Below are 27,436 nucleotides of genomic sequence, written 5' to 3'. Positions count from 1 at the left end.
TTTCCATGTAGTCATATTTTATACACACACTAGGAGGAAATCTCTTGGAAGTTCTGAACTGCATATAGTGAGTCTTTTCAAAGTTCAAGTGAATTGGCTATTAACCACTGATTAATGTCTGTAAAAATTTGATTAGCTGCCCTTTCTAAATTTATGTTTGACTTAATATTTATTGCAATGTTTGTATCATTTGTAAATAAGACAAACTTGGCATCTGGTAATGTAACAGATGACAGGTCATTAATACACAGAAGAAAAATCAGTGGACCTGACCTAGTATGGAACCTTGGGGAACACAACATGTAATTTCTTCCCAGTCAGATGATGTCCGATTGCCTACTTGCTGAAGTGTTACGTAATGACACCCTTTGTTTTCTATTAGTAAGATATGACTGAAACCACTTTCCAGCACTACCAGTGATGCCATAATATTTTAATTTACTTAAAAGAATGCTGTGACTCACATAGTCAAAAGCCTTTGACAGATCACAGAATATGCCAGTTGCCTCCAATTTGTTGTCTAATGAATTAAGGACATTTTTAAAGAAAGTCCCCGAGTGGAGCAGGGCCCTAAGATCACAAGTTTTGATTTGGAGGTGCAGGAAGTGCCCATGCATCAGGACAGATGAGTAAGATTATGAACCTAGAAATAAATAGCAATCACTGCATGACCTTAAATGCAAGCTGAACCCAAGTCCCAAATAGTGAGACCGAAATGCAAGCTGAATGGCATGCTCTGAAACTGACCAAAGGTTTCAGCTCTTCTTTCATGTGTAGTGGTGACGTAAGCAATGATTAACAAAGACATGCATGTTTTCTACAGGGCATGCAATTAAACACATTCCAACCTAAAGGAGATGTCCACTATTGGGTTTATTAGTAGTTTTAAGGATCCATTACTATCAGTAATGACCAATGCTGAAAAGATCTCTTATGTTTTTAATCATTTGACTGGAGGTGCATACAACTGGGAAATACAAATTAAAGGAAGAATGATGTATGTTGAATTTCAGGCTGCCTTTTTGGCAAAGTACTGGTTAAAATGCACACAGGATAGCTTTCTATATGGGCTGTATAATGAAGATTATAAGGAGACTGGTGAAACATGAACAGAATTTTTGGAGAAGAGATTGGGTAAGGACTGGTCTTTAGGAAAACCATATGAGGATGAGGATGTAAGGCATCTGCCTTCTGAGATAGGAAGATAATTAGTGGGAACAATATCAGCACAACTGATCAGGGTAGAGAAATTTTTGGACGAACAGAGAAAAAATAAATAAGATCTTACGGAATTACATTTTTCTGGAGACATATGACTCTCAATTTTATTGTCGATAAGTATAGAAGCTGATGCAATAGATTTTGTTGAGAGTCTCATGTTTCTCAGATAAATAGATCACAGTCAACTGAGGTATAGGTAGGATTTCCCAATTAGTGTAAGAACATAAAGAAAGCCGGTAGTCCGCAAGTCAAGTCACCATGCTGCCCACTGCCACTATATGCACCTGTAGGTGCGCACAGAGAATGCTGGTTAGCTTGCTAGTCAAGGTGGAGCAGTGCCACTATGGGTAGAATGTCATGCGAGCTCTGTAGTCTGTCTCACATGATTTTACGGAAACTATTCATCAACAAAGTTTGATTTTTGTGGTACAAACAGCTTTATATGTCACTTCATGGTCTTTCTTATTACGATATTCCCAGCTTTATATGGCACTTCATGGTCTTTCTTATTACGATATTCCCATTTAAGTAAGACACTTTGCAAAGTACAAAAGAGTTTGTAATGAAAATTATAGGTCCCTATGATTTTGTGTTTGGTGCACATTACAGTTTATTTTGTTGCGAATAAAATTTAGCTAAGATATTGAATTTTTCTTTAGATTTGGGAGGACGTCTGTCTCCAACCTCGAGAAAATTGAGTTCATATAGGATGTTCACTCACAACAGGTCGTGCACAAGAATGAAATATTAATAACGTACTTCATATTTCCTAATCTGTTTTCAAGATAATGAAACGAGATTTTGGCAACTGATAGCACACAACGAGAAGAATATTCTGTCATATGGTTAACCTACAAAAGTTTCTTATCTAGATTTATACAGCCAAACCTAATGTTTTTATTTAATTCTTTTCAATCCAGTACCGTAATTTTTGAAAGGCACTGATAGCTAGTGAAAGAGAATTTGCTAGTATGAAAATATATGTGAAATTTCTGCTCTTTTGTTACAGCAAATTGACACAATGAAGTTTTCCGTAAGGTATTTACCTCTCTGGTTGCACGTTGCTTGTTTAATAAGACACTCTGTTTTGAGATTCTGTCACAATAGCTATTGATAGACGAGTTTCTGTAATTTATAGTGTGTTTTGGCAACAAAAGCAAAATTAAACCTGTCAACATGGGAAATGTAGCTGTTCATCATAACTGAGGATGCTTCTTCAAGTAAGAAATGGTTAACAATTAAGACAAAAATAAATCACAAATTATCTTCCAATTTCAGAGGAATCCTATAACCTTGTTTATTTTTAATAATGAGCAGCTGGGATTCAAACTTCCGAAGGATTTTCTTTCTACACCTCAGTTATATTGGACATGTGAAAAAGTAAAGCAAATAGCATATCATCTTTCCATTCCTATACTGTACAGAGTGAGAGAGTGAATCCTCTTACCACAAATATCTTTTAATTCACTAGTGATATTAACTTTGATGAACAGTTCGCAAGGCTCTGCAAGTCATCAGTGTGTTCAGAGCATCAAAGTTACAAAAAGAGTTTTATTGAGTCAGTTATTATTTGAAATAATAAATTTGGTGCCTGTGCATGTGTGAATAACAAGGTTACGAACACATGATAGTCATTACTTTATGAATGCCTTGAGACTACTCATTAAGGCTAATGGATAATAAATATATATATATTCTATCGTCGACACATCAAAAGGCAATAAAGGTGAAGATCACCACTTCACACTGAATGGGGATCAGAACAAAAAGGTGGTGCACTATTTGTTGAGGATTATTTTCAGATTTCTCAGATGAAGAAGAGGGAGAAAATCCTTTGCCAAGTTTCCATTCCAGTAATTCTCTATTGAAAAGGCATTGGGTTATGGGATTCTACCAAAATTACAAGGAATTGTCAAGTTATTTTTGTATGAATTGTTAATCTTTTATCATTTTTTGTTTTGTTTTGCTTTGCTTTAGGGCGCAAAAAACAACTGGGGTCACCCAAGTCAAAACTATAGAACATGAACACAGAGGGGAGTCAAACAACTACATGTCAATCCCAATGGACACAATACGAGACAGCTAGAAACAGGCACGTGGGAAAAGGGCTAAAGAAACACCATACAAAAATGGAGGTCCAAACTAAAAATTAAATGGCCTTCGCCATATTGCTTTGGTGGATAAAAAGTAAAACGCAGTCGACAGCCCACACGTTATTCGCTAAAACGGCTGATAAATCAGACAGCAAACCCAAGCTGGAACGTAAATTGTTAAAAAAAGGACATTTCAGCAAGAAGTGGCGGACAGTTAAAATTTGGGTGCAATGTGTACAAAGTGGTGTGGTAGTGCCGCTTAGCAAATGACGATGGCTAAAAAGGCAGCGCCTAATACACAGTCAAGTTAAAATAATCTTAACCCTGTGGGAGGGCCGTGAGGAGGTTTTCCAAGGTGCTTGCAGAGGCTAAATAAGCCAAAGTTCATTCCCATGAAGGGAGGACCATTGGTGACGCCAAACGGACACCACCTCCTGACAGAAGGCAACACAGAGATCATCAGAGGGAATATATGTACTTGCAGGCTGAGGTTTGAGGAGTGCAGCCTTGGCAGCAGCATCAGCAGCCTTGTCTCCTGGCAGACAGACGTGACCAGGGACCCACAGAATCGTGACACTGGCTCAACCAAGAGTGACCAAGTGACAGTTTTCCTGGACCCGCTGCACTAAGGGATGAGCAGTGTACAGTGCACAGACTATGGAGTGCAGTGAGGGAGTCTGAGCAGAGTACACAATTCGAAAGGCTGTGTCGCTGGATGTAATACGTGGCCTGATACAAGGTGAAGAACTCAGCTGTAAATACTGTGGAATGTGCCAGAAGCCAATATCGAAAGAGACAGGTGCCAATGACAAAGGCACACCTGACACCACGGCGTGTATGAGAGCCATCAGTGTATACAAAGATACTATCGCGAAGTTCCATGCAAAGGTTGTGAAACTGGAGGCGATAGACTGAGGCTGGAGTAGTGTCCTTAGGAAGTGAATGAAGGCAAAGGTTAACATGGGCCACCTCACGAAGCCAAGGTGGTGACTGGGTTCACACCCACTGGGAAAGTTGCAGGTAGTGTGAAGTTAAGCCGCCGTAGCAAGTGGCGAAAACTGACTCCACAAGGTAATAGAGAAGAGAGACGAGCCCCATACTGACGATCAACGGAATCATCAAAGACGGAGGCATAGGAGGGGTGGCCACGCATGGCAGACAAACGGCACGCATACCTGCTGAGGAGAAAGTCACGCCGGTAGGACAGTGGGAGTGCAGCAGCTTCAGCATACAGACTCTCAACCAGGCTCGTGTAAAAGGCACCCGTGGCTGAATGGATGCCATGATGGCGGATAGTGTTGAGACGGCGTAAGACGGATGGGTGTGCAGACGCATAAACAAAGCACCCATAGTAGAGTTTCGAACATACAAGGGATCGGTACAAACAAAGGTTCAATCGGCACCCCAGGAAGTACCACTGAGGACACGTAGGTGATTGAGGGACCGCATATAGCGGTCTGCCAGGTAAGACAACCAGGAGGACCAAGAGTGTTTCCTATCGAGCATGAGCCCCAGAAATTTCGTAGTTTCAACAAATGGAAGGGCAACAGGCCAAGATGTACAGATGGTGGGAAAACCCATTTGTGCCACCAGAAATTTATACAGACGGTTTTGTCACGGGAAAAGCAAAAGCCATTGTCAATGCTGCAGGAGTAAAGACTATCAAGATGCCGCTCAGTGGTTGGTTTAAAAGAGGGGGTTTGTTGGTTGGTTGGTTTAAAAGAGAGAGGGGAAGGGACCAAACTGTGAGGGCATCGGTCCGTTGTTCCCGGTAAAATAATTACACAAGGGAAAGAAGAAAAGAAAGGAGACATACAGCAGAATAATAGGAGAATGAAAGAACCAGAAGAATGACATGAGGACAACCAGGAAAAGAAAACCACAGAGAGAAGCAAGAAACAGGCAGAAGGGGTAAAAACAAGAGAGCAAATGACCGTGACTGGCTGACCACAAGAATCAAAAGAGAAAGCCAGAAACTCTGTGACACATTAAAACATCCACCCTAAAAGCATTACAGTGGAAAACACAAAGGGACAAAGGACATACGTTAAAACTTACACAGAATGATAAAGCCCACCATCACGTATAAAACGTAAAACTTAAATAGCCGATGAGACGTTGTCAGCTAAAATTGATGGCAACGAGTTCAGTAACTGAAGAGTCCGTCGCAGGGCAGCCAGAGGACAGCTCACCAAGCTAAGGGCCACTGTCAGCCGGGCACCACACCGACACTGAGGTGGGTCATCACGGCACAGGAGGTAGTCTTGTGTCACAAAAGTGTGGCCAATGTGGAACCAGCAGAGAACCACAGAGTCTCTGAAAGAGACCAACATTCAGGACTGCCACACATTTGTAGTCTCCTTAATGGCATGCAGTTTGTTGTGTGTGCTGAGGTTATGCCATTTCATCTCCCAAAGCTGCAAAACTTTGCAAGTTCATTGCCTGGGATTCCGACGTCACCTGAGGTGCAGACAAACACCACTGAATGACTGGACTGTTCCAAGGCATAGATGGACTCCTGGATGGTCGCTACCAAAGGATGACAAGGTAGTACTGGTTGATAGCTTGTAGGTTGCTCAAGGAGTCGGTACACAGAAGAAACGACTCCCCAGGGCATGAACGGATGTGCTCAAGAGCACGAGATATAGCCACCAGCTCGGCAGTGAAAACACTGCAGCCATCGGGCAATATGTCCTCCATGGACATACGCGAAGCCGACGTGATCATCAGCCAGCGATGTAAACCAGTTCATGGTCTTGGTACATGTCAAGAATCAAGAGGAAATGGCAGCGGAGAGCCGCAGAGTTAACTGAGTCTTTAGGGCCACGTGAAAAGTCGAGGCGAAGCTGCGGCCTAGGTGTACACCGTGGAGGTGTACGTGAATTGACCTCAAGTATAGGTGGTAAAGGCAAGCACTCCAGTTCCAAAAGGAGGGATCGGACACTATCTGCAATTGGAAGCCCTTACTTGGGCCGCCGATGCGGGAGATGAACTGCTGTGGGTGGGAAAAGGAGACGGATGCGTAGGAGAACTACGAATGTGTGCAATGTAACTGGCCAGCAGTTGTGCATGCCTAACCTGCAATGAAGGGACTCTGGCCTCCACAAGGATGCTGGTTACTGGACCCGTCCTAAAAGCTCCAGTGGTGCACTGGGTCGAGTAAACCCAATGCTGAGGGAAGGCGCCGACAAACCATAAACCAGACTCCATAGTCAAAGCGGGATTGAGCAAGGGCTCTGTACAGCTGCAGCAGTGTAGAGCGATATGCACCCCAGTTGGTGTTGCTCAGGCAGTAGAGGGTATTGAAGTGCTGCCAGCACTTCTGCTTAAGCTGATGAAGGTGAGAAAGCCAAGTCAATCGGGCATCGAAAACCAGTCCTACGAATCGGTATGTCTCCACTAGAGTGAGTGGATCGTCATTAACGTAAAGTTCTGGTTCCGGATGAACAGTACGACGCTGACGGAAGTGCATGACAGATGACATTCATGGCTGGGAAGTGGAAGCTGTGGGCTAGAGCCCATGACTGCGCCTTGTGAATGGTTCCCTGTAAGTGCTGCTCAGCAACACCAGTACTGGAGGAGCAATACGAAATGCACAAGTCATCCGCATACAGAGAAGATGAGACCGATGGCCCTACAGCTGCTGCTAGACTGTTAATAGCCACTAAAAATAGAGACACACTCAATATGGAGCCCTACGGAACGCCATTCTCCTGAATACCATAGAAGGCAACTTGCATGGAAAGTACGGAGCGACAGGAAGTTGGGGATAAAAATTGGGTGTGGGACCCGCAGACCACTCTCATACAATGTGGTAAGAATATAGTGTCGCCAGATTGTGTCGTATGCTTTATGTAAGTAAAAAGAGACTACAACCAGGTGCTGGCGTCTGCAAAAGGCTGTTTGGATGGCAGACTCTAGGGCCGCAAGATTATCAGTGGCAAAGGGACCCTGCTGGAAGCCACCCTGACATGGAGCCAGTAGACCACGTGACTCCAGGACCCAACCCAACTGCCAACACACCATACGTTCCAGCAGGTTACAAAGAACGTGGGTGAGGCTGATGGGCCAACAGCTATCCACATCAAGCGGATTCTTACCGGGTTTGAGCACCGGAATGATGGTGCTCTCCCGCCATTGCAATGGAAAGACGCCATCACACCATATCCGGTTGAAGATGAGGAGATGTTGCTTGTAGTCAGATGATGAGATGTTCAATCATCTGACTGTGGATCCGATCTGGCCCAGGAGCCGTGCGGGGAAATGTGCCAGGGCACGAGCTCCCACTTTTTAAATGGGGCATTACACAATTCACTGTGGCATGTAGTGAATGAGAGAATTTCCCTTCCAGCCACCGTTTGAGACTGCGAAAGGCTGTGAAGTAATTCTCCAACACAGAGGCTCGAGCATAGTGGTCGGCAAAGTGCTTGGCAATCGCATTTGCCTCAGTAGATAACACGACACCTGTTGCGGCCTGGAATCTGAAAACACATTTGATCATTGCCCAGACTTGGGAAGGTGACGTATGGCACCCAATGGTTGAGACATCTCTCTCCCAACGCTCCTGCTTCCGTCGTTTGATAAGTTGGCGAATGCGGGCACAGAGCCGTTTAAAGGCTATGAGGTGCTACAGGGAAGGGTGCCGAATATGTCGCTGTAGAGCTCACCGATGCTCTTCAATTGCCCCAGCGACTTCCAGTGACCACTAAGGGAGTGTGTCTTTAGCCGAGGGCACGTAATAGAACGATGGATCATGTTGTCTGCTGCAGAAACAATCATTGTAGTGACTTGTTCAACCACTACTTCGATTGCACCCTGTGGGGGAGATTCAGTGATGACAGCAGAGGTGAAAGCTACCCAGTCTGCCTTGTTTAAAACCCATCTGGGTAGGTATCCGTGAGCATGACTCCAGGGTAGCGACAGGAAGCTGGGGAAATTGTCACTTCCACACAGGTCGTCGTGAGCTCTCCTGTGGATAGATGGGAGAACGTCAAGACTGCAGACCAAGAGATCAATGGACAAATGTGGGCTATGTGCCACACTGAAATGTTTAGGGGCACCTGCATTGAAGAGGCAGAGGTTGAGATGGGACAGTAAATTTTCGACAACTGTGCCTCTTCCAGTAAGCACAGTGTCACTCCACAAGGGGTTATGAGCGTTACCATCTCCCAGAAGTAGGAAAGGTTTACGGAGTTGATTAATCAGTGCAGCAAATACTATCAGGGGTACTGCACCACCTGGAGGGAGATATACGTTACAGACAGTTATTTCCTGCGTCATCCATATCCTGACAGCCACTGCTTTAAGAGGGTTTGAAGGGGCACAGGATCACCACATACTGAGTTTAGGACATAGGTGCAAACTCCACCTGACGTCCTATTATATTCGCTACGGTTCTTGTGATATCACCTGTAGCCACGAAGGACAAGGGTCTGCATTGCCGGGAACCAGGTTTCCTGTAAGGCAATGCAGAAAGCAGGTGTAAAGCTTAACTGTTGCTGTAGCTCAGCAAGGTAGTGGAAAAAACCGCTGCAATTCCATTGGAGGATGACATGATCATGAGACTGGGAAGGCATGAAACACTCAATGAAGCAGTCTATGCCTTATGGTCACCTGCTGCCACCAGATAAGTACCTGTGCACTCAACATCCATTGTGTGTGAGGGCCCAACAAGATCTAGGTCCTCAGAGGACACCAGAATCATCACTTCATCAGCAGAGCTTGTAGGTAGCAGTGGTGTGGGTGCTACCACAGTGCCTTGGTTCTTGGGAGTCTTTCCCCCCCCCCCCCCTCTCTCCTCGCTGCTCCTTAGGTTTTTCCAGCTGGGTGGGCTTCACTGATTCATTCTTGGGGACTGAAGAGGACTGTGCAGCCCCATGACCAGCTACCTGTGGTTACTTCAGCCACTGGCGGGTGTCAGCTTTACCACTGGTAGGGACCTGGGAAGGGAGTGACCCCAAGGGACCCCTTCCTAGTGAGAGAAGCCAAATAAAACAAACCTTTCTCAGACTGGAAAATGGGGACTGACGTCTCTGATGGTTCCGGGGGAAGAGGGGGTTGTTGCTCCCAAAGTACGTGATGTAGGAGCAACAGGAAGGGAAGTGCCCCCCCCCCCCCCCACCATCAAGGGGGCACATGGAGTCTGGCAGGTCAGAGCCAACTCTATGCGGCGGAACAGAAGATGGTAGAGCCATTGACGTAGCGGCAAGCAAGGCGAATGGTGCTCTCCACAGTTGACACAGATGGGAGGTGGAGCCCATGGAGTATTGGGACGTGAAGGACATCCACAATCCCGACAGGTGAAAATGGAAGTACAGTGGGAAACATATGGCTGAACTTCCAGCACTTAAAGCACCGCATCAGGGGAGGGATATATAGCTTCACATCAGAGCAGTAGACCATCACCTTGACCACCTCTGGTATGGTACTCTGGACCATATTTAAGCTCTTATGGTGTGTGATGGTAACAGAAACATCCCCCAGCTTGTCACAAGCGAGTAATGCCCATGACTGGGCAGAGAATGCCATTTTATCAAGACTGACCTTGTCCACATTTTGGACAAGCCCTTCACCTCACCAAACTTGTCCTCTAAATGCTCCACAAAAAACTGAGGCTCCATGGACAGGAATGATTCCGCATCAACTCTCTAACATACGAGATACCAGGCTGAATAAGCTTCGCTGGCATCCTTAGCCTGGCGTTCCTCCCATGGTGTGGCCAGGCAGGGGTACGGTCTGGGGTCTTATTTCTTAGCATTGAAGGTAGATCTCTACCGCTTAGAGACTGTTGGTGGTCCACCACCAGCAAGAGATGATAGACTATGCTTCATGGCCTGTCATCCACCCTGTTGCCACCCATTCCGACCAACGGCCCTCCCCACGAGCGCCACCGAGCCGCTTCAAAAGCCACCTGGCAGAATGGCCATTGCCGGGAGTCTCGATACCCCAGGGGGATGGGCAAGTACTCCTTGGCATACATGGGGAGGCATCAGGAGAGCGATCCCTGTGTGGTCAGGGGGCTACAACCAACAGGATACATGGCGGCTCCACCACAATGGACTGGCTACCGTGCTGGATATCAGGTGCAACCACATAAACAAATCCATTATAATAGGCAGCAAAGAAAACAATACTGCACAGTTGATGGAAAAATATGCAACCAAGAGGGTGACCTCACCCAACAGTTGGAGAATGAGCAGAAGTGCATATCCACGTCGATGAAGGATGCGAAAGGTCTCAGCACGTGATGGACACAATGCACCATGAAAGGCACCCTTCCCCAATTGGCTCGCTCTTCAGGAAAATTTTGAAAATGGAGGTCAAATCCTACAGAGGACCATCATGTAAAGGCCGAAATGCGTGAACTCCTTTTGGTCACCTCTTATGACAGGCAGGAATATCTCGGGCCTATTCGTACCCCCGGACCTGCAGGGGACTGGGGGTGGGAAGGCGGTTAATGAGACAGGTCCATGGGGAACTGCAATAGATGGCAAAATCGTCGACAGAGTCTGAGATGCCCGATGGGAGACAGGCCATTATAGGGTTCATGGCGATAGCAAAGATGACAACGCTCAGGGCGGGACCATTAGGCACACCATTTTCCTGGATGAAGGTGTCCGACAAGGCAGAATCCACACACACCTTGAAAAATTGGTCTTGTAAAAATGCCTGAAGAAAACACATGGAAACCCCACACAAAGAGTACAGAGGATTCCAGTTCTCCAGCAGGTGTCGTAGGCCTTCTCTAAATCGAAAAACATGGCCACAGCCTGGGATTTCCACAGAAAACCATTCATGACATGGATGGACAAAGTAACAAGATGGTCAACTGCAGAACGCCGCACTCTATATCCACACTGTGCATTCGTTAGTAAATGGCAAGATTCGAGCCACCACACCAGCCGGGCATGAATCATATGTTCCATCACCTTGCAAACGCAGCTGGTAAGAGAGATGCGGCATTAGCTAGAAGGAAGGTTTCTGTCCATACCAGGCTTAGGGATGTGTATGGCTGTGGCTCACACCAGCATCCAGGAAATGTGCCCACAGCCCAGATGCAGTTGTATGTGTTAAGCAGAAAGTGCTTGCCTGCAAGAGAAAGGTGCTGCAATATCTGAATGTGGATGGCGTCACGCCCTGGGGCGGAGGATTAGAATGAACCGAGAGCATGATCTAGCTCCCTCATAGTAAAGGCAGCATTGTAGCACTCATGATTTGGAGAAAAGAAATGTACCACCTGAGCTGCCTCCGCTCATTTCTGATGGAGAAAGGCAGGGTGATAGTGGGAAGAGCTCAAAACTTCTGCAAAATGGCGGCCCAAGGTGTTGAAGATAGCAATAGGATCCACGATGACATCAGCTACTGTCAGGCCGGAAATTGAGGAATGTATCTTGGGTCCAGAGAGCCGTTACATGACAGAGGAAGGTGTGGAACTGTTAAAAGAACTAGTGAATGAAATCCAGCTAGCTCTTTTGCTACCCCGAAGAATGCAATGACACTTTGCACGCATCTTCTTTATAACGAATGCAGTTTGCCAGTGTAGGGTGGCGGTTAAAAACAGTGAGAGCACGTCTCCATGAGCAAACTGCATCGCACCAAGGGACTGGGGCATGATGTGGTAAAGAGGAAGTGCGAGGAATTGAACATTCTGCAGCAGTAAGGGTAATGTCGGTGAGATAGTCCACCTGGTCATCACACCTGGGGAAATCTTGTTCTTCGAAGGTTACCAGGGAGGAGTAAAGCTGCCAGTCAGCCTTACTAAGCTGCCGTTTGGATATAGTAGTGGATGGGGTAGGAGTCAGCAAACGGAGAGCACACGGGAAATGGTCACTCGAACAGGTGTTAGAAAGAACGTACCACTCAAGCCGATGGGCAAGCTGGGCAGTGCAGAAGGGTAGGTCCAAATGGGAATAGGTATGTGAGGAGTCAGAAAGGAAAGTGGGAAGAAGAGGTTAAGAAGGTCAGCCAAGAGGGCACCTCTCTGACAGGTCCTGGGAGAACCCCAAAGAGGATGATGCGCATTAAAGTCACCGAGTAGCAAAACTAGGGGAGTTAACTGCCCAGTAAGTTGAAGGAAGGTGACAGAGGTATATAAAAGGTACAGAGAGAGAAAACAGGTGGGGAAGGAAAAGACTAATGCAACAGCTTTAAGACGGGTAGTCAGGGAGATGGGTTGACTATGAAGGTCATCTCTTATGAGCAGCATGATGCCCCCGCGAGATGGAATGCCGACCTCACGGGGAAGGTCAAAACAAATCGGTAAGTAATGTGAAAGCTCGAAGCGGTCACGAGGGCGCAATTTTGTTTCCTGAAGGCAGAGTACAAGGTGATGCTGTGATGCTAAAAGCAGCTATAAATCATCTTTGTGGGACCAAAGGCCGTGAACGTTCCACTGGAGGAGAGTCATGATGAGGAAGAGATGTAGGGGTGTCACCTCGGCAGCTGCCGAGTGACAGCTGGGGAAGAGGCGTTACTAAAGGGCACAGAAGCAGGAGGATCCTGCTTCATGGGGTCCACACAAGCATCAGCTCACTTGTACAATCTGTCTGTGGAGTCCAATGCCAAAAAACGGTTGTTGGTGCAACAGGCGTCACAGAGGCTGGTAGGGCGAAGGGATCACGTGCTGACACCATCAAGGACAATCTTCGAGGTGGTGAAGGAGAAGGCCATTTGCCTTTGGTGGACTTCTTAGAGCCATTCCAGTTAGATGGACACTTGGGTGTTTGGCTGGAGGGTCAGAGGAAGTCTTCACAGGAGTACTACTCCTGTCCTTTCTGGCCTACTGGTTGTGTAGCTGGTGGTTTCGGCCTGTGAGGCGAGAGTTTGGCGACTTGTTGCACAGCTGGATGGGGGGGGGGGGGGGGATGGTGATTTCACAACCTCAGAGCTGAATTGGAGGTCACATGTCTGTGTGGCCATTTCCTTCATGGAGCGAGGGGTAACAAGAACAGAACTATACATACCAGACAGAAGAACGCAGGGTTTGCGACTAGCCAGTAACTTGCGAGCAACTGGATAAGGCCCCTTTACCTTTACTCAGATCTCTTTAACAGCCTGCTCCTCAACATACACTGGACACTCCTGAGAGGAGGCGGCATGGCCGGGGAGAAGGAGGTGGACAATTGCCCTCGTGCACATCCCTTCCACAGGCGACATGTGGCTGGGTGTCAACATGACGTTCTAGTGTGGTTAAAACAATGACAATGGTAGCAGCGCACTGGGTTTGGAATGTATGGCTGGATGGTGATAATTTCATAGCCTGCTTTGAGCTTGGATGGAAGCACCATTCTATCAAAGGTGGGCACTACGGAGGAATCTACCTTCTTCATTACACGATGGACGACAATGACACCCTGATCAGAGAGGTAAGATTGTATTTCAGCCTCTGTTAGACCGTCGAGGAGCCTGGTGTAAATTACACCAAGGGAAGAATTCAAAATTCTATGGGCCTCGATATGAACTGGGTAACCGAGGAGAAGCGAGGCAGCAAGCAGTTGTTGTGCTCGAGAATCAGAAGTGGTCTCCAAAAGCAGAGTGCTATTCCGCTATGTTTGTAGCATCTGCAGAGAGATAAAGCAAGGATAAAATATGGATTGGGCGGGGGGAGGAGGGGGGGGGGGGGAGGGATGATAACCATTATCTACAAATTGTCCAGGAACAAGACTGCAGTCATAGGAGTTTAACGCATGAAATGGAAACAGTTGAGAAGAAAGTCAAAAGTTCAGCCTGCTCCCAATATTCTATCTGTACATTGAGCAAGCAGTAAAGAAAACCAAGGAGAAATTTTTAAAGGAAATTAAAGTTCATCAAGAGCAAATAAAAATTTTGAAATATGACAGCGATATACTAATTCTGTCAGACATGGGAAAGGACTTGGATGATCAGTTGAATGGAATGTACAGTTTCTTGAAAAGAGATTACAAGAAGAATATCAGTGTATGTAACACAAAGGTAACGGAATACAGAAGAATTAAATTAAGAAATGCTGAGAAAATCAGATACGAAAATAAGACAATAAAATAGATGACTTGTTATCTGGGCAGAAAAATAATTGTTGGCATTCAAGGCACAGGCTATAAATTGCAGACTATCAAGAGCAAGAAAAAATTTATGCAAAGAGAAATTTGTAAACAAATTTTTTAACTTAAAGGTTATAAAGTTCTTTCTGAAGGTACTTGTCTGTAGTCTCCTAAAGAAGCAAAATGTGGACAAATAACAGTTCAGACAAGAAGAGAATAAAAGCTTTTGAAATGTGGTGCTACATATAGAACACCGGTGTGACCTATTCTTGAGTACTGCTCGAGTGTTTGGGATCTGTACCATGTTGGATTGAAGGAAGACATCGAAGCAATTCAAAGGAGGGCTGCTAGATCTGTGTGTGTTGCACAGATGCTTTGGGAACTCAAATGGGAATCCTTGGAGGGAAGGTGACATTCTTTTCGACAAACACTATTGACAAAATTTAGAGAACCTTCTTTTGAAGCCGACTGCTGAATTATGATACTGCTGCCAACATACATCGTGCATAAGGATCACGAAGATGAAATATGAGAAATTAGGGCTCATACAGAGGCGTATAGACAGTCATTTTCCCCTCGCTCTATTTGCGAGCGGAACAGGAGGGGAAATGACAAGTAGTGGTTCAGGGTACCCTCTGCTACACACCGTACAGTCTCTTGCAGAGTATCTATGTTAATGTAGATGTAGAAGAATGCTAAAGATTACAAGGGTAGATCTAATACTTTATGAAAAAGCACTGTATTCAACTGGGACAAAAAGAAATTTATAGCACAACTCAAATCAAAGAAGGGATCAGCTGATAAGGTGTCCCTGATGCATCGAGAAATGAATGATTAGGTTTTGGATGGAAGTCTAAAAATTAAGGAGGGATACCAAGGCTCGAATAAAATAAACAGGTTCAAATGAACAAAAGCTGCAGTAGTTCTGCAGATATGAAGAGGCTGGCATAGGATAGACTAGTGTGGAGAACTGCAGCCTGTGCACGCCTCTTCATCTCTTAGTAAGTACTTGATGCCTCGGAACATGCCCTAACAACTGATCCCTTCTTCTAGTCAAGTTGTGCAACAAATTCCTCTTCTCTCCAATTCTATTCAATACCTCCTCTTTAGTTATGTGATCTACCCATCTAATCTTCAGCATTCTTCTGTAGCACCACATTTCGAAAGCTATTTTCTTCGTGTCTAAACTAGTTATCTTCCATGTTTCACTTCCATACATGGCTACACTCCATACAAATACTTTCAGAAATGACTTCCTGACACTTAAATCTATACTCGATGTTAACAAATTTCTCTTCTTCAGAAACGCTTTCCTTGCCATTGCCAGTCTACATTTTATATCCTTTCTACTTTGACCATCATCAGTTATTTTGCTCCCCAAATAGCAAAACTCCTTTACTACTTTAAGTCTCTCATTTCCTAATCTAATTCCCTCAGCATCACCTGTTTAATTCAACTACCTTCCATTGTCCTCGTTTTGCTTTTGTTGATGTTCATCTTATATGTTCCTTTCAAGACACTGTCCATTCCGTTCAACTGCTCTTCCAAGTCCTTTGCAGTCTCTGACAGAATTACAATGTCATCGGCAAACTTCAAAGTTTTAATCTCTTCTCCATGGATTTTAATTGCTACTCCAAATTTTTCTTTTGTTTCCTTTACCACTTTCTCAATATACAGATTGTATAACATCGGGGACAGGCTAATACCCTGTCTCACTCCCCTCCCAACCACTGCTTCCCTTTCATGATCCTCGACTCTGATAACTGCCATTTTTTTTCTGTACAAATTGTAAACAGCCTTTTGCTCCCTGTATTTGACACCCGCCACAATCAGGATTTGATAGAGAGTACTCCAGTCAACATTGTCAAAAGCCTTCTCTAAGTGTACAAATGCTAGAAACTAGGTTTGCCTTTCCTTAATGTATCTTTTAAGACAGGGCCGCACAAACACGGAAAACCGCATGCATGCAAAGCGAGGTGCAGCGACTGCCTGCACAGTGCATCGGTTCAACTCAGCATACTTCGCCTCAACTCGGCTTGCTAGGCGAGGCTGACGCTGTGCGTTGCCAGATGGCTTAGTCAACATTGGAATATGTAAGCGCAAGACAATTACCGGAATAATGGAACCATCTGCTAAAAAAAGGAAAACTGCCGAAAGTCAATTTACTCTCCTACTTTTTTGTGTGTTGTGACGATAAAGCCAAATGCCTAATCTGCGGTACACTAATTACGTGTGTCAGAAAATCGTCTACTGAAAGGCACTACAGCAAATTGCATTCAGAAAAGTATAGTGATATAACAGGGGATGCCAGAGAGGAAGAATTACAGAAGTTGCAAACTCTTGCAGAAGAGAATTCTGTATCTACAAACTAGGTTTGTTGCAAGTACTTTAGCATGTACATTTTGGTTTAAGGTCATGCGAAATGAAATAATATTTGTTTAGATTCCATAGTTTTCGTTTTCGCATAAATTATTTCTAACATATCTTTTTTTCTCTACTTTAGGGTGAAGAAGATGAGAGGTGTTGCGAAAGGACTCTCAGAGCTAGTTACAAAGTTTCTCTACGTTTAGCAAGAGCTGGGAGGCCATTTATGGATGGGCCATTAATAAAAAACATTATGTTGGACGTAGTAGAGACAATGAATCCCACATTAGCTCCCGCGCACAGCAGAATACCACTTTCCAGAATGACAATACATCGAAGAATCAACGACATTGCTGAGAATTTGCATGAACAACTGGCAGCCATAATTGAAAACTTCCTAGCGTACTCCATCGCATTTGATGAGTCCACGGATATTAACGACACGGCTCAGTTAGCAATATTTTTGCATGGCGTGGACGACGACCTACATGTAACGGAAGAGCTCCTGGATATGATTTCGTTGAAGGACACTGTTACAGGGATGGATATTTTAGCAGCTGTTGAAATGGCAGCTGAAGGAATAGGACTCCCTTGGGAAATGCTGTTTTCCGTAACCACAGACGGGGCACCAGCAATGTGCGGTAAAGCAAAAGGGTTTATTGGCCTACTGTGGAAAAAACTTAACATGCCGAATTTACCTTCCGTTCATTGTTTTGCACACCAAGAGGCTCTTTGTGCGAAAGTTATCGGTCTTCAAGCTGTAATGAAGATAGTGGTGCGTATCGTGAACTACATTCGTTCTCATGGACTCACTCAGTGTCAATTCAAAGAATTTTTGATTTCCTTTGAAGAGGAGTATCCAGATATTCCCTACCACGCTGAGTTGCGCTGGCTGAGCAAAGGGAAAGTGATTTCCCGAATTTTTTGACTACGCCACAACGTGGCTCAGTTTTTGGAGAGCAAAGGACGTCCGGAGCCACTTTTTCATGACCCTGAATGGGTAGCTGATTTAGGATTTTTACCAGACATTATGGCTCTCCTAAATGATTTAAGTCTGAAACTCCAAAAAGAAAACAATCTCATCAACGATATGATCAACAAAATAAACGCTTTCCAGTATAAACTGAAGCTCCTCAAAAACAACCTTTCAGAGAAAAATACGCAACACTTTCCTGAACTGGGTAAGCGAGATATAAATTGTATCTTCATTAAAACAGCCTGATTTTGATAACAACTCTAATCAAAACAGTACTATCTTTTTGTTTGACAGCATCTGTGCAGGAAGGAGCGTACTTTGAAAAATACGTCGAGGTGCTACAATCCCTTGAAAATGCGTTTAACGACTGATTCCAGGTAGTGTGCCTATATGACATACAGCTAAATAAAGGAGATTGCATTACATATGCAAGTGTAACATTACATTAAAACCAATAGTACACATTACATGTTTATTAAAATCTATCGCATTTTAGTACTTCGAAACAACGGCTTACATTACTTTCATTTATTAACATTGGCTTTGTTATTGTTTCAGGAAATTACCTACCTGCAGCCAATTCTCGAAGTTTTTGTGAAACCTTTTTCGATGGATATTGAAAGTGCGCCTTCAGATTTACGTTTCGAACTAATTGATTTGCAAAGCGATGTTCACCGAAAGGATGTGTTTTACAATACAAAAGGTTTGCTCCAATTCTACCAGAATTTGCCGAAGGAAGAATTTTCCAAGCTACACAGAGAAGCAGCGAATATTATTTCTATGTTTGGTTCCACTTGTGTATGTGAAAGTTGTTTTTTTTTTTTTTTGGTGTTGTACAAACACTAGATTGCGTGCGAGTATTTCTAATTGTAATTTAAAAAATTCTCGCAGAATTGCTGTCAGCCAATCTCTTGTTCCAGATCTTAGTAGCATAATTGCAAATAAAATAAAGAGCACATAGGAAGATAAATTTGTGTTGAAACCAAATTTAAAATTGTTATCATTACAGTTATTATATAAATCTCTTTTGTACCGGTACACCAAACTAAGCTCTCCACCTAGTGTACATTAGTATTTGGCAATGACGAAGACAACAGGGTAAAATCTTTGAAACAGGTCGAGACAGGCGGCGCGAGCGACACACGCTAAGGAAGTGAGAGGCAGCGCTGTTGCGCAAAGCCGAGGAGTGGGGGCTCTGCACCATCGTCAACATAGTGCAGCCGTCTTCTGCACTCTGCACTGTGCGATGCACCGGTGCATGCACCTTGTGTGGCCCTGTTCTAAGATAAGTCGTAGGCTCAGTATTGCCTCCCGTGTTCCGTGGACGTGTCACGCTTGTTTACGTAACGAAACGGCCGATCTTGCAACTATAGTGGACTCCAAAAATGAAATTATAAAATTACTTCAAAATGACATTCAGGCATTAAAAACTGAAATACTATGTTTAAAGGAAGAAAATTCTAGATTAATACTTGAAAAACAGTCCGATGTGGGTGAAATACATAAATCAAAACAGCAACAAGAATTGAAAACCACGTGTGAAAGTGCAACTGCAAATGCAAGTAGTGTCACCAAAACTACAAAAAGTGGTCCTAAGGTTAAACAAGCTCAATTTCAGTGTAAAAAGAATGTTAAAATTTACGGAGATAGTCATGCACGCAATATTTCAGATTGTATGTCTAACTCGACCACAGAAAACGTGCGCATTTCATCCGTTATTAAACCTGGGGCGAAGTTTGTTGATGTAACAAGCTCTGTAAACAACGACTGCACCGATTTTACAGAAAGTGATGTCGTTGTTATTATAGCAGGTTCAAACGACGTTTATTGCAACGAGGCCAGTTCATTTATTAAAAAGTTGATTGTTATGTTAATGATGTTGTCCCATACAAATGTGATCTTGTCAAATATTCCGGCGAGATTTGATCTGCCCGACTGGTCGTGTGTGAACCGAGAAATCCGATCTACAAATAAAAAATTAAAACATTTCTGCTCCAAGTTAAAAAATGTGAGACTGCTGGACCTTAACAGTTATCAAAGAAGCAGCTTCACTGTACATGGACTACATCTTAATCGTCTGGGCAAGAATACTCTAGCAACTGACATCAACAGAGCTATTGTGGAAACAAAATGCGATAATTCAAATGTGATACCTTGTACCTCAGATGTCATACACACGAAAGACGGAAGTGATAATTATATATGCCTGCAGAGCAAGCAAACCGAAATAATTCCTCACTGCAGTGTCAAGACTGTTGATTTTTTAGGATAAAAAAGTCCCTCAGTGTTCCCAATTTAGAAACTATCAATTTGAGTGATAATGTTAACCTTGAGAAGGATATATCCTCTCATGATTGTACTAATGTATCATTTTTACATTATAATGTTGAGGGCTTGGGTAACAAAATCGATGTATTTGAGGCCTTAGTTACAGATCTAGATCCACATGTAATCGTGGTTACAGAGCATCAAAAAGCTAACCATAATATTCAGTATTATAAGTTACAGGAGTATAATCTTACATCGTTTTTTTGTAGAACAGAACATAAAGGAGGGGGTGTTGCTACTTACGTAAGGAAATGTAACCTAATAAGTTCTGTAGAGAAAGTATCATGGGTTAAGGATTATTGTATCGAGAAAGACTTTGAAGCAGTGATAATTAAGTTAATGATTGTATCCGTCCCACTTATTGTGCTAGGTATATATCGAGCCCCTTCTGGTAACCTCGAGGTTTTCCTGGAAGCACTGGATAGTGTATTGGGGAAGCTAAGCAAGGGTGGCAATACAGTAAATATTGTAATGTTAGGAGACTTTAATATAAACACACTAAGCAACAGCCAGGAATGCAAAGGTTTACAAGACTGCATAAGATCCTATGATATTAAAGATCTACTTGGTCATGTGCCCACTAGAATAACTGAGTCAAGCAGCAGTTCCATAGATCATGTGATGACCAATTATGAAAATGTTGTTTCGGCACAGACTGTAAACGGGCACATATCTGATCATCTAGGACAATTATTAGTGATTGGTTGTCTTAATAAACTTAAACAAAACAAAAAATTTGAGAATCGAAGATTATTTTCTGAATACAACATCACCTTGCTAAAGAATACTTTGGGTCAAGAATCTTGGGAATCAGTTTATAGAGAAAGGGGAGTTGACAGCAAATGGGAAGTATTTGTAAAAATTTTAACTAGACATATTGATATTACTATCCCGGCAAAGAAGATGAATGTAAATAAAAATAAACCTCCAGTAGTCAAACGTGTAAAACTTGATGAAAAAACGAAAAGACTCAAAGAAGGAATGGAGTATATGTATAAGCTACACAGAGAAACCAGTCTTGATTCATATAAAGAGGATTATAAAAAATATAAATATGAGTATCGCAAGGAAGTAAGGAGAAGGAAAGTAGAACATATTAGTAAACAGATCCGAAATTCTGACTGTGTCTCAAAGTCGTGCTGGGCAGTAGTTAATGATATGAGGAACACTGATTCAAAAACTAAAATTAATAATATAGAGTTAAGTATACATAATGATAATTTTTCTGATCCTTATATAGTTAGCAATATATTTAATGATTACTTTATAGATGCTATTGAAAATGATACTTGCATGAAACAGGAGAGGCCGTTTAAATATGATAAGGAAAAGGAAAGGGACTCTTGTATGCTACCTACAGTAACCATCAAGGACGTAACAGAGCTAATTGACAACCTAAAAAATAAAAGATCAGCTGGATGGGATGAATTCTCTCCTTTTCTACTGAAAAAATGCAAGGGTGAGTTAGCCAGACCGTTAGTCCATCTAATAAATTGTGTACTTGAAGAAGGTGTGTTTCCGAAGAAACTGAAACTTGCTTTAGTTAAACCTTTATATAAAAAAGGGGAAAGAAAACAACCACAGAACTACAGACCAGTTGCCTTAACGTCAGTGTTTGGTAAATTAATTGAAAAAATAATGCTAGAAATCCTAATTGAGCACTATAATATGAATAACTTAATAGGAGATTTCCAACACGGCTTTAGAAGTGGTCGGAGCACCATATCTGCAGCAGTACAGTTTGTACACTGTCTGATGGAGAAAATAAATGAGGGTTACGAAACGGCAGGAGTGTTTTTAGATCTTTCCAAAGCGTTTGACAGAGTCCATCATGGCGCTCTTTTAAGTAAACTTGCTTATAATGGTGTCAGTGGGAAACTGTTGCTTTTAATAGAATCTTACCTTAAAGATAGACAACAATGCACAGAAGTTGTGTATGATAATGGAGAGGTAATTGCAAAAAGAAGATCAAAGATAAGGAACATAAATTTTGGTGTGCCACAAGGCTCTATCTTGGGCCCCTTCTTGTTTATTTGCTACGTGAATGATTTCCCAAAAGTATTAGACACCAGTCATCATATTACTATGTATGCTGATGACACCTCTGGGGTTTGCTGGGCACGTAGTAATGATGACCTAAATTCAGTGGTACAGAATTTTGTTGAAAAAGCCCAAACACATTTTGAAAAAGAAAACCTGAGGGTCAATATTAACAAAACTAATTTAATTTATTTTAAGACAAGTAGTTCAAATAAAAATACTGTTCTAAATGAGGACATTCAGGAAAATACCTGTTCAGAATGTAAATTTCTGGGGATATATATAGATGACAGACTTTCGTGGAATCAGCAAATAGATCATGTCTGTGGTAAAATAACATCTAGTCTGTATTTACTAAGGAGATTAGTTCAATATTTAGATATCGAAGCAATAAAAATAGCGTATTTTGGGTTGGTGTATCCCCATCTATCTTATGGAATTGTATTGTGGGGTGGGTGTAGCCAATACAATATAAAAAGGGTATTTGTATTGCAGAAAAGAGTAATAAGAACTATGGCAAAAGTAAGACCCAGAACTTCATGTAAAAACCTGTTTATTAAGTTTAATATTATGACTATCTATGCAGTATATATGTTCCAATCAATATTATTAGTGAAAAAAGACAAAAAAGTGACAAACAGGAATATGGAAATCCATGATTACAATACAAGACAAAAATCAGACTTTCATATGGTGAGCAGACGATTGAATCTAACAACAAATACCCCATTCATTAAGGGAGCAATATTTTATAATTCTCTGCCAAACAACCTGAAACAGCTTTCTGGTAGAATTTTTAAAAACGAGTTAAAAAAATGGCTTGTATTGAAGTGCCCATACAGTATGGTGCTGACATGATTTGACCTCAGGAATGCTATATTAAATATACTTCAATGATATTTTACTTAGTAGCATGTAATCTATTTATATTGTGTATCAATAATCTGAATGTAATTATTATAACATTGCCCATGCATGTTAAATACATGTTTCGAGCTGTAAGATAAATAAATAAATAAATAAATAAACATTCCTACGGAATCCAAACTGATCTTCCCCGAGGTCGGCTTCTACCAGTTTTTCAATTCGTCTGTAAAGAATTAGTGTTAGTATTTTGCAACCGTGTCTTATTAAACTGATAGTTTGGTAATTTTCACACCTGCCAACACTTGCTTTCCTTAGAACTGGAATTATTATGTTCTTCTTTAAGTCTGAGGGTATTTCACCTGTCTCATACATCTTGCTCAGCAGATGGTAGATTTTTGTCCTGGCTGGCTCTCCCAAGGCTGTCAGTAGTTCTAATGGAATGTTGTCTACTCCCGGAGTCCTGTTTCAACTCGGGTCTTCCAGTGCTCTGTCAAACTTTTCACGCAGTATCGTATCTCTCATTTCATCTTCATCAATGTACTCTTCCATTTCCATAATAGGGCCCTCCAGTACATCACTGTTGTATAGACCCTCTATGTACTCCTTCCACCTTTCTGCTTTCCCTTCTTTGCTTAGAACTGGTTTTCCATCTGAGCTCTTCATATTCATACAAGTGGTTCTCTTTTCTCCAAAGGTCTCTTTAATTTTCCTGTAGCCAGTATCTATCTGACACCTTGTGTGATACGCCTCTACATCCTTACATCTGTCCTCTAGCCATCCCTCCCTAGCCAGTTTTGCACTTCCTGTCAATATAATTTTTCAGACTTCATATTCCTTTTTGCCTGTTTCATTTACTGCATTTTTATATTTTCTTCTTGCATCAATTAAATTCAGTGTTTCTTCTGTTACCCAAGGATTTCTACTAGCCGTCGTCTTTTTACCTACTTGATCCTCTGCTGCCTTCACTATTTCATCTCTCAAAGCTGCCCACTCTTCTCCTAATGTATTTCTTTCCCCTGTTCTTTTCAATTGTTCTCTAATGCTCTCTCTGAAACTCTCTACAACCTCTGGTTCTTTCAGTTTATCGAGGTCCCATCTTCTTAAATTCCTACCTTTCTGCAGTTCCTTCAGTTTTAATCTACAGTTTGTAACCAATAAATTGTGGTCAGAGTCCACATCTGCCCCTGCAAATGTCTTACAATTTAAAACCCAGTTCCTAAATCTATGTCTTACCATTATGTAATCTATCTCAAACCTCCCAGTGTTCCCAGGCATCTTCCAGGTATACAACCTTCTTTCACGATTCTTAAATCAAGTGTCAGCTATGATTAAGTTATGCTGTGTGCAAAATTCTACCAGGCGGCTTCCTCTTCCATTTACTACTTTTCATTCTCTTCCTTTTCCTACTAATGAATTCCAGTTCCCACTGACTATTAAATTTTCATCTCCCCTCACTATCTGAATGGTTTCTTTTATCTCATCGTCATCTTCAAAGCCAGCTGGCATATAAACTTGTGCTACTGTAGTAGGCGTGGGCTTCGTGTCTATCTTTGCTACAATAATGTGTTCACTATGCTGTTTGTAGTAGCTTACCAGCACTTCTATTTTTTATTCATTATTAAACCTACTCCTGCATCATTATGCAAATAATTCTCACAAAAAGCACAACCTCAGATGAGCTGCCCTCAAAGAGTGGGACTGGCTTGAGCAGTAAAAATGATTATCTTGTGGACAGCATGTCTAGGAGGATCCAAGCATATTACGGAGGACAAGATGGACCAGCCTGGTACTGAATGTTCCCCTGTCAATATTTTAATATTTCTTTGTGGTAACGTTACTTCTTACCACCCCCACCCCCCCTTCTCACAACCACGCACACAATCTTATTGTTTCATTCCCTGCTCCCCTTGAAACTAAGTTCAACTCATTCACTAATATTCAAGTAGCACTAACAAATCCTTTGAGTTTTTACAATGCTCCATCTGAATTTTCTATTACTGCAATCATTTGCTGTGTAACTTTAAATTAATGCAGCTATATGTGAATTTCCTTTATAAAGAAATTTTATCATCCATACATCGTGCAACAAATAGTGTTTGTTTTAATTAACATCAAAATAAGCTCGATTATCATTCACAATATTTACACACAGAAATCATAAGCAAGTTTGTCATGTGCTAATAGAACTACTTTAGGCATATGCCACAGTTACGTTATTTACTAGGAAGCAGTTCCAGTAAAGCATTGGAATATAGGAATTGCTTAATGTGCTATATAAACACATGAAAAATTATAGACTCAAGACTGAGAAACTTTAAACACATACAAGAAACATTAATTTTTAGTAGTTATGTTTTTTAATTATATCCTCTCTCATATATAACAATAACAACAACAACAACAACACAATAATAAGAAGAAGAAGGTATACTCACAGCAATGAAACTTTCCAATGTCTTTCCATAAATTGCTTCAAATTTTCTTTTGATGTCACCCAAGTCTATCTCCGAGCGTGCAACCACAATTCGTATCAGAGTTTTATCATTTGTGCCCAAACCAGCCATGCTTTTATAAAGGCGCTCAGCAAAGAATGCAGTCTTGTCTACGATGCACTTCACTGTGAATATATTTCAATGGTAATAAAATATACATCATCAGGTAATGACATACATATTCGCATCTGTGTTAAAATATACAACTATGCTGTAAATATGCAATAATTAAAAAGGAAAGTAACAGGCAAGAGCTTTCTGATTCTGACGGAGATGCCTCCTGTGGTGTCACCGCCAGACACCACACTTGTTAGGTGGTAGCCTTTAAATCGGCCGCGGTCCGTTAGTATACATCGGACCCGCGTGTCGCCACTATCAGTGATTGCAGACCGAGCGCTGCCACACGGCAGGTCTAGAGAGACTTCCTAGCACTCGCCAGTTGTACAACCGACTTTGCTAGCGATGGTTCACTGACAAAATATGCTCTCATTTGCCGAGACGATAGTTAGCATAGCCTTCAGCTACGTCATTTGCTATGATCAAGCAAGGCGCCATGTTCAGTTACTATTGATATTGTAAATAATGTACAGACAAGAGCTACGTTCAACATTAATGGATTAAAGTTAAGTATTCCACAAGCTACATCCTTTTTTGTAGTCTAAATTCCTTGTCCTGTTCCAGACCTCACGCCAGCCTGCGTGAGCTAAAACGCGTGCCTTTCGGCTTCCTCTAAAATTCGTGGGTTGGCTCTCCTGCCAATATACAACACCTCCTGTAGGGATCAGAGTGAAATAAAGAAGGAAAAGTGTATAAATATTAAAAAGTTGGGGGGGGGGTGTTCAGAAAGGATAGATTAAATAAAGTAGGTGGTGGTGTGTTTGTGTCTGTTGGTAGTAGTTTATCTTGTAGTGAAGTTGAAATAGATACTTCTACCGAACCCCCGCCTCAGATGATATAATAGCTGAATGCTTCAATGAAAACTTGAACCTCACCACAAGTAAGTACCACACTCATACAGTTGTAATTGGTGGAGACTTCAATGTACCTCCAATTTGTTGGCGAAAATAGATGTTGAGAAGTAGTGGTAGACAGAAAACATCTTCTGAAATTGTACTAAATGCTTTCTCTGTGAAAAACTTCAAACAATTAGATCATGAGCCCATATGAATTGTAAATGGTTGTGAAAACACACTTGACCTCTTAGCCACAAATAATCCTTATCTAATAGAGAGCATCATGATGGATACAGGGATTAGTGAACACAAGGTCATTGCAGTGAGGCTCAGAACAGTGTCAACCAAAACCACTAAAAATAAACGCAAAATATATCTATTTAAAACAGTCTCCATTGCTTCCAAGCTAATTATGTAAGTGTAGACCAGATTGGCTCAAATTGAAAGATACAGTATCGACAGCAATAGATAGATTCATACCGCATAAGTTAATAAGAGATGGGACTGATCCACCACGGTACACAAAACATGTCTGAACACTGTTGCAGAAGCAACGAAAAAAACATGCCAAATCCAGAAGAATACAAAATCCTCAAGACTGGCCAAGTTTCACAGAAGCTCGAAATTTAGTGCGGACGTCAATGTGAGATGCTTTTAATAGTTTCCACAAAGAAATATTGTCTCAAAAATGGTAGAAAACCCAAAGAGATTCAGGTTGTATGTAAAGTACACCAGTGGAGAAAAAAAAAAAAAAAAAAAAAAAAAAAAAGTCAATACTATCACTGCGCGATAGCAATGGAAATGTTACCAATGATGGTGCCACTAAAGCAGAGTTACTAAATACAGTTTTCCGTACCTCCTTCACGAAGTAAATATTCCAGAATTCGAAACCAGAACAGCTGTTAGCATGAGTGACAAAAGTAGATGTCTTAGGTGTTGCGAAACAACTCAAATCAGTTAAAGAAGGCAAGTCTTCTGGTCCAGATGGTATACCAATCAGTTTCCTCTCAGAGTATGCAGACACAATAACGCCTTTCTTAGCAACCATATACAACCGCTCACTTGACGAAAGGTCTGTTCCTAA

General features: G+C 42.2%; 1 protein-coding gene across 4 annotated transcripts in view; it reads right to left on the bottom strand.

Moving 5' to 3' along the window:
- The window catches only part of LOC126248862 (annexin B9-like), a 145,167-nt gene that overhangs the window by 11,578 nt on the left and 106,153 nt on the right, over window positions 1-27,436 (bottom strand). For all 4 annotated transcript variants that reach the window (XM_049950300.1, XM_049950298.1, XM_049950299.1 and 1 more), the window contains exon 8: window positions 25,343-25,524. In XM_049950300.1, the coding sequence (XP_049806257.1) occupies window positions 25,343-25,524 (182 nt within the window). The remainder of the gene's footprint in view (window positions 1-25,342; window positions 25,525-27,436) is intronic.

This window comes from Schistocerca nitens, chromosome 3 (assembly GCF_023898315.1).
Source record: "Schistocerca nitens isolate TAMUIC-IGC-003100 chromosome 3, iqSchNite1.1, whole genome shotgun sequence".
Lineage (NCBI taxonomy): Eukaryota > Metazoa > Arthropoda > Insecta > Orthoptera > Acrididae > Schistocerca > Schistocerca nitens.
Note: the sequence above shows the minus strand (reverse complement) of the source record. Positions and strands in the feature narration are given on the sequence as shown.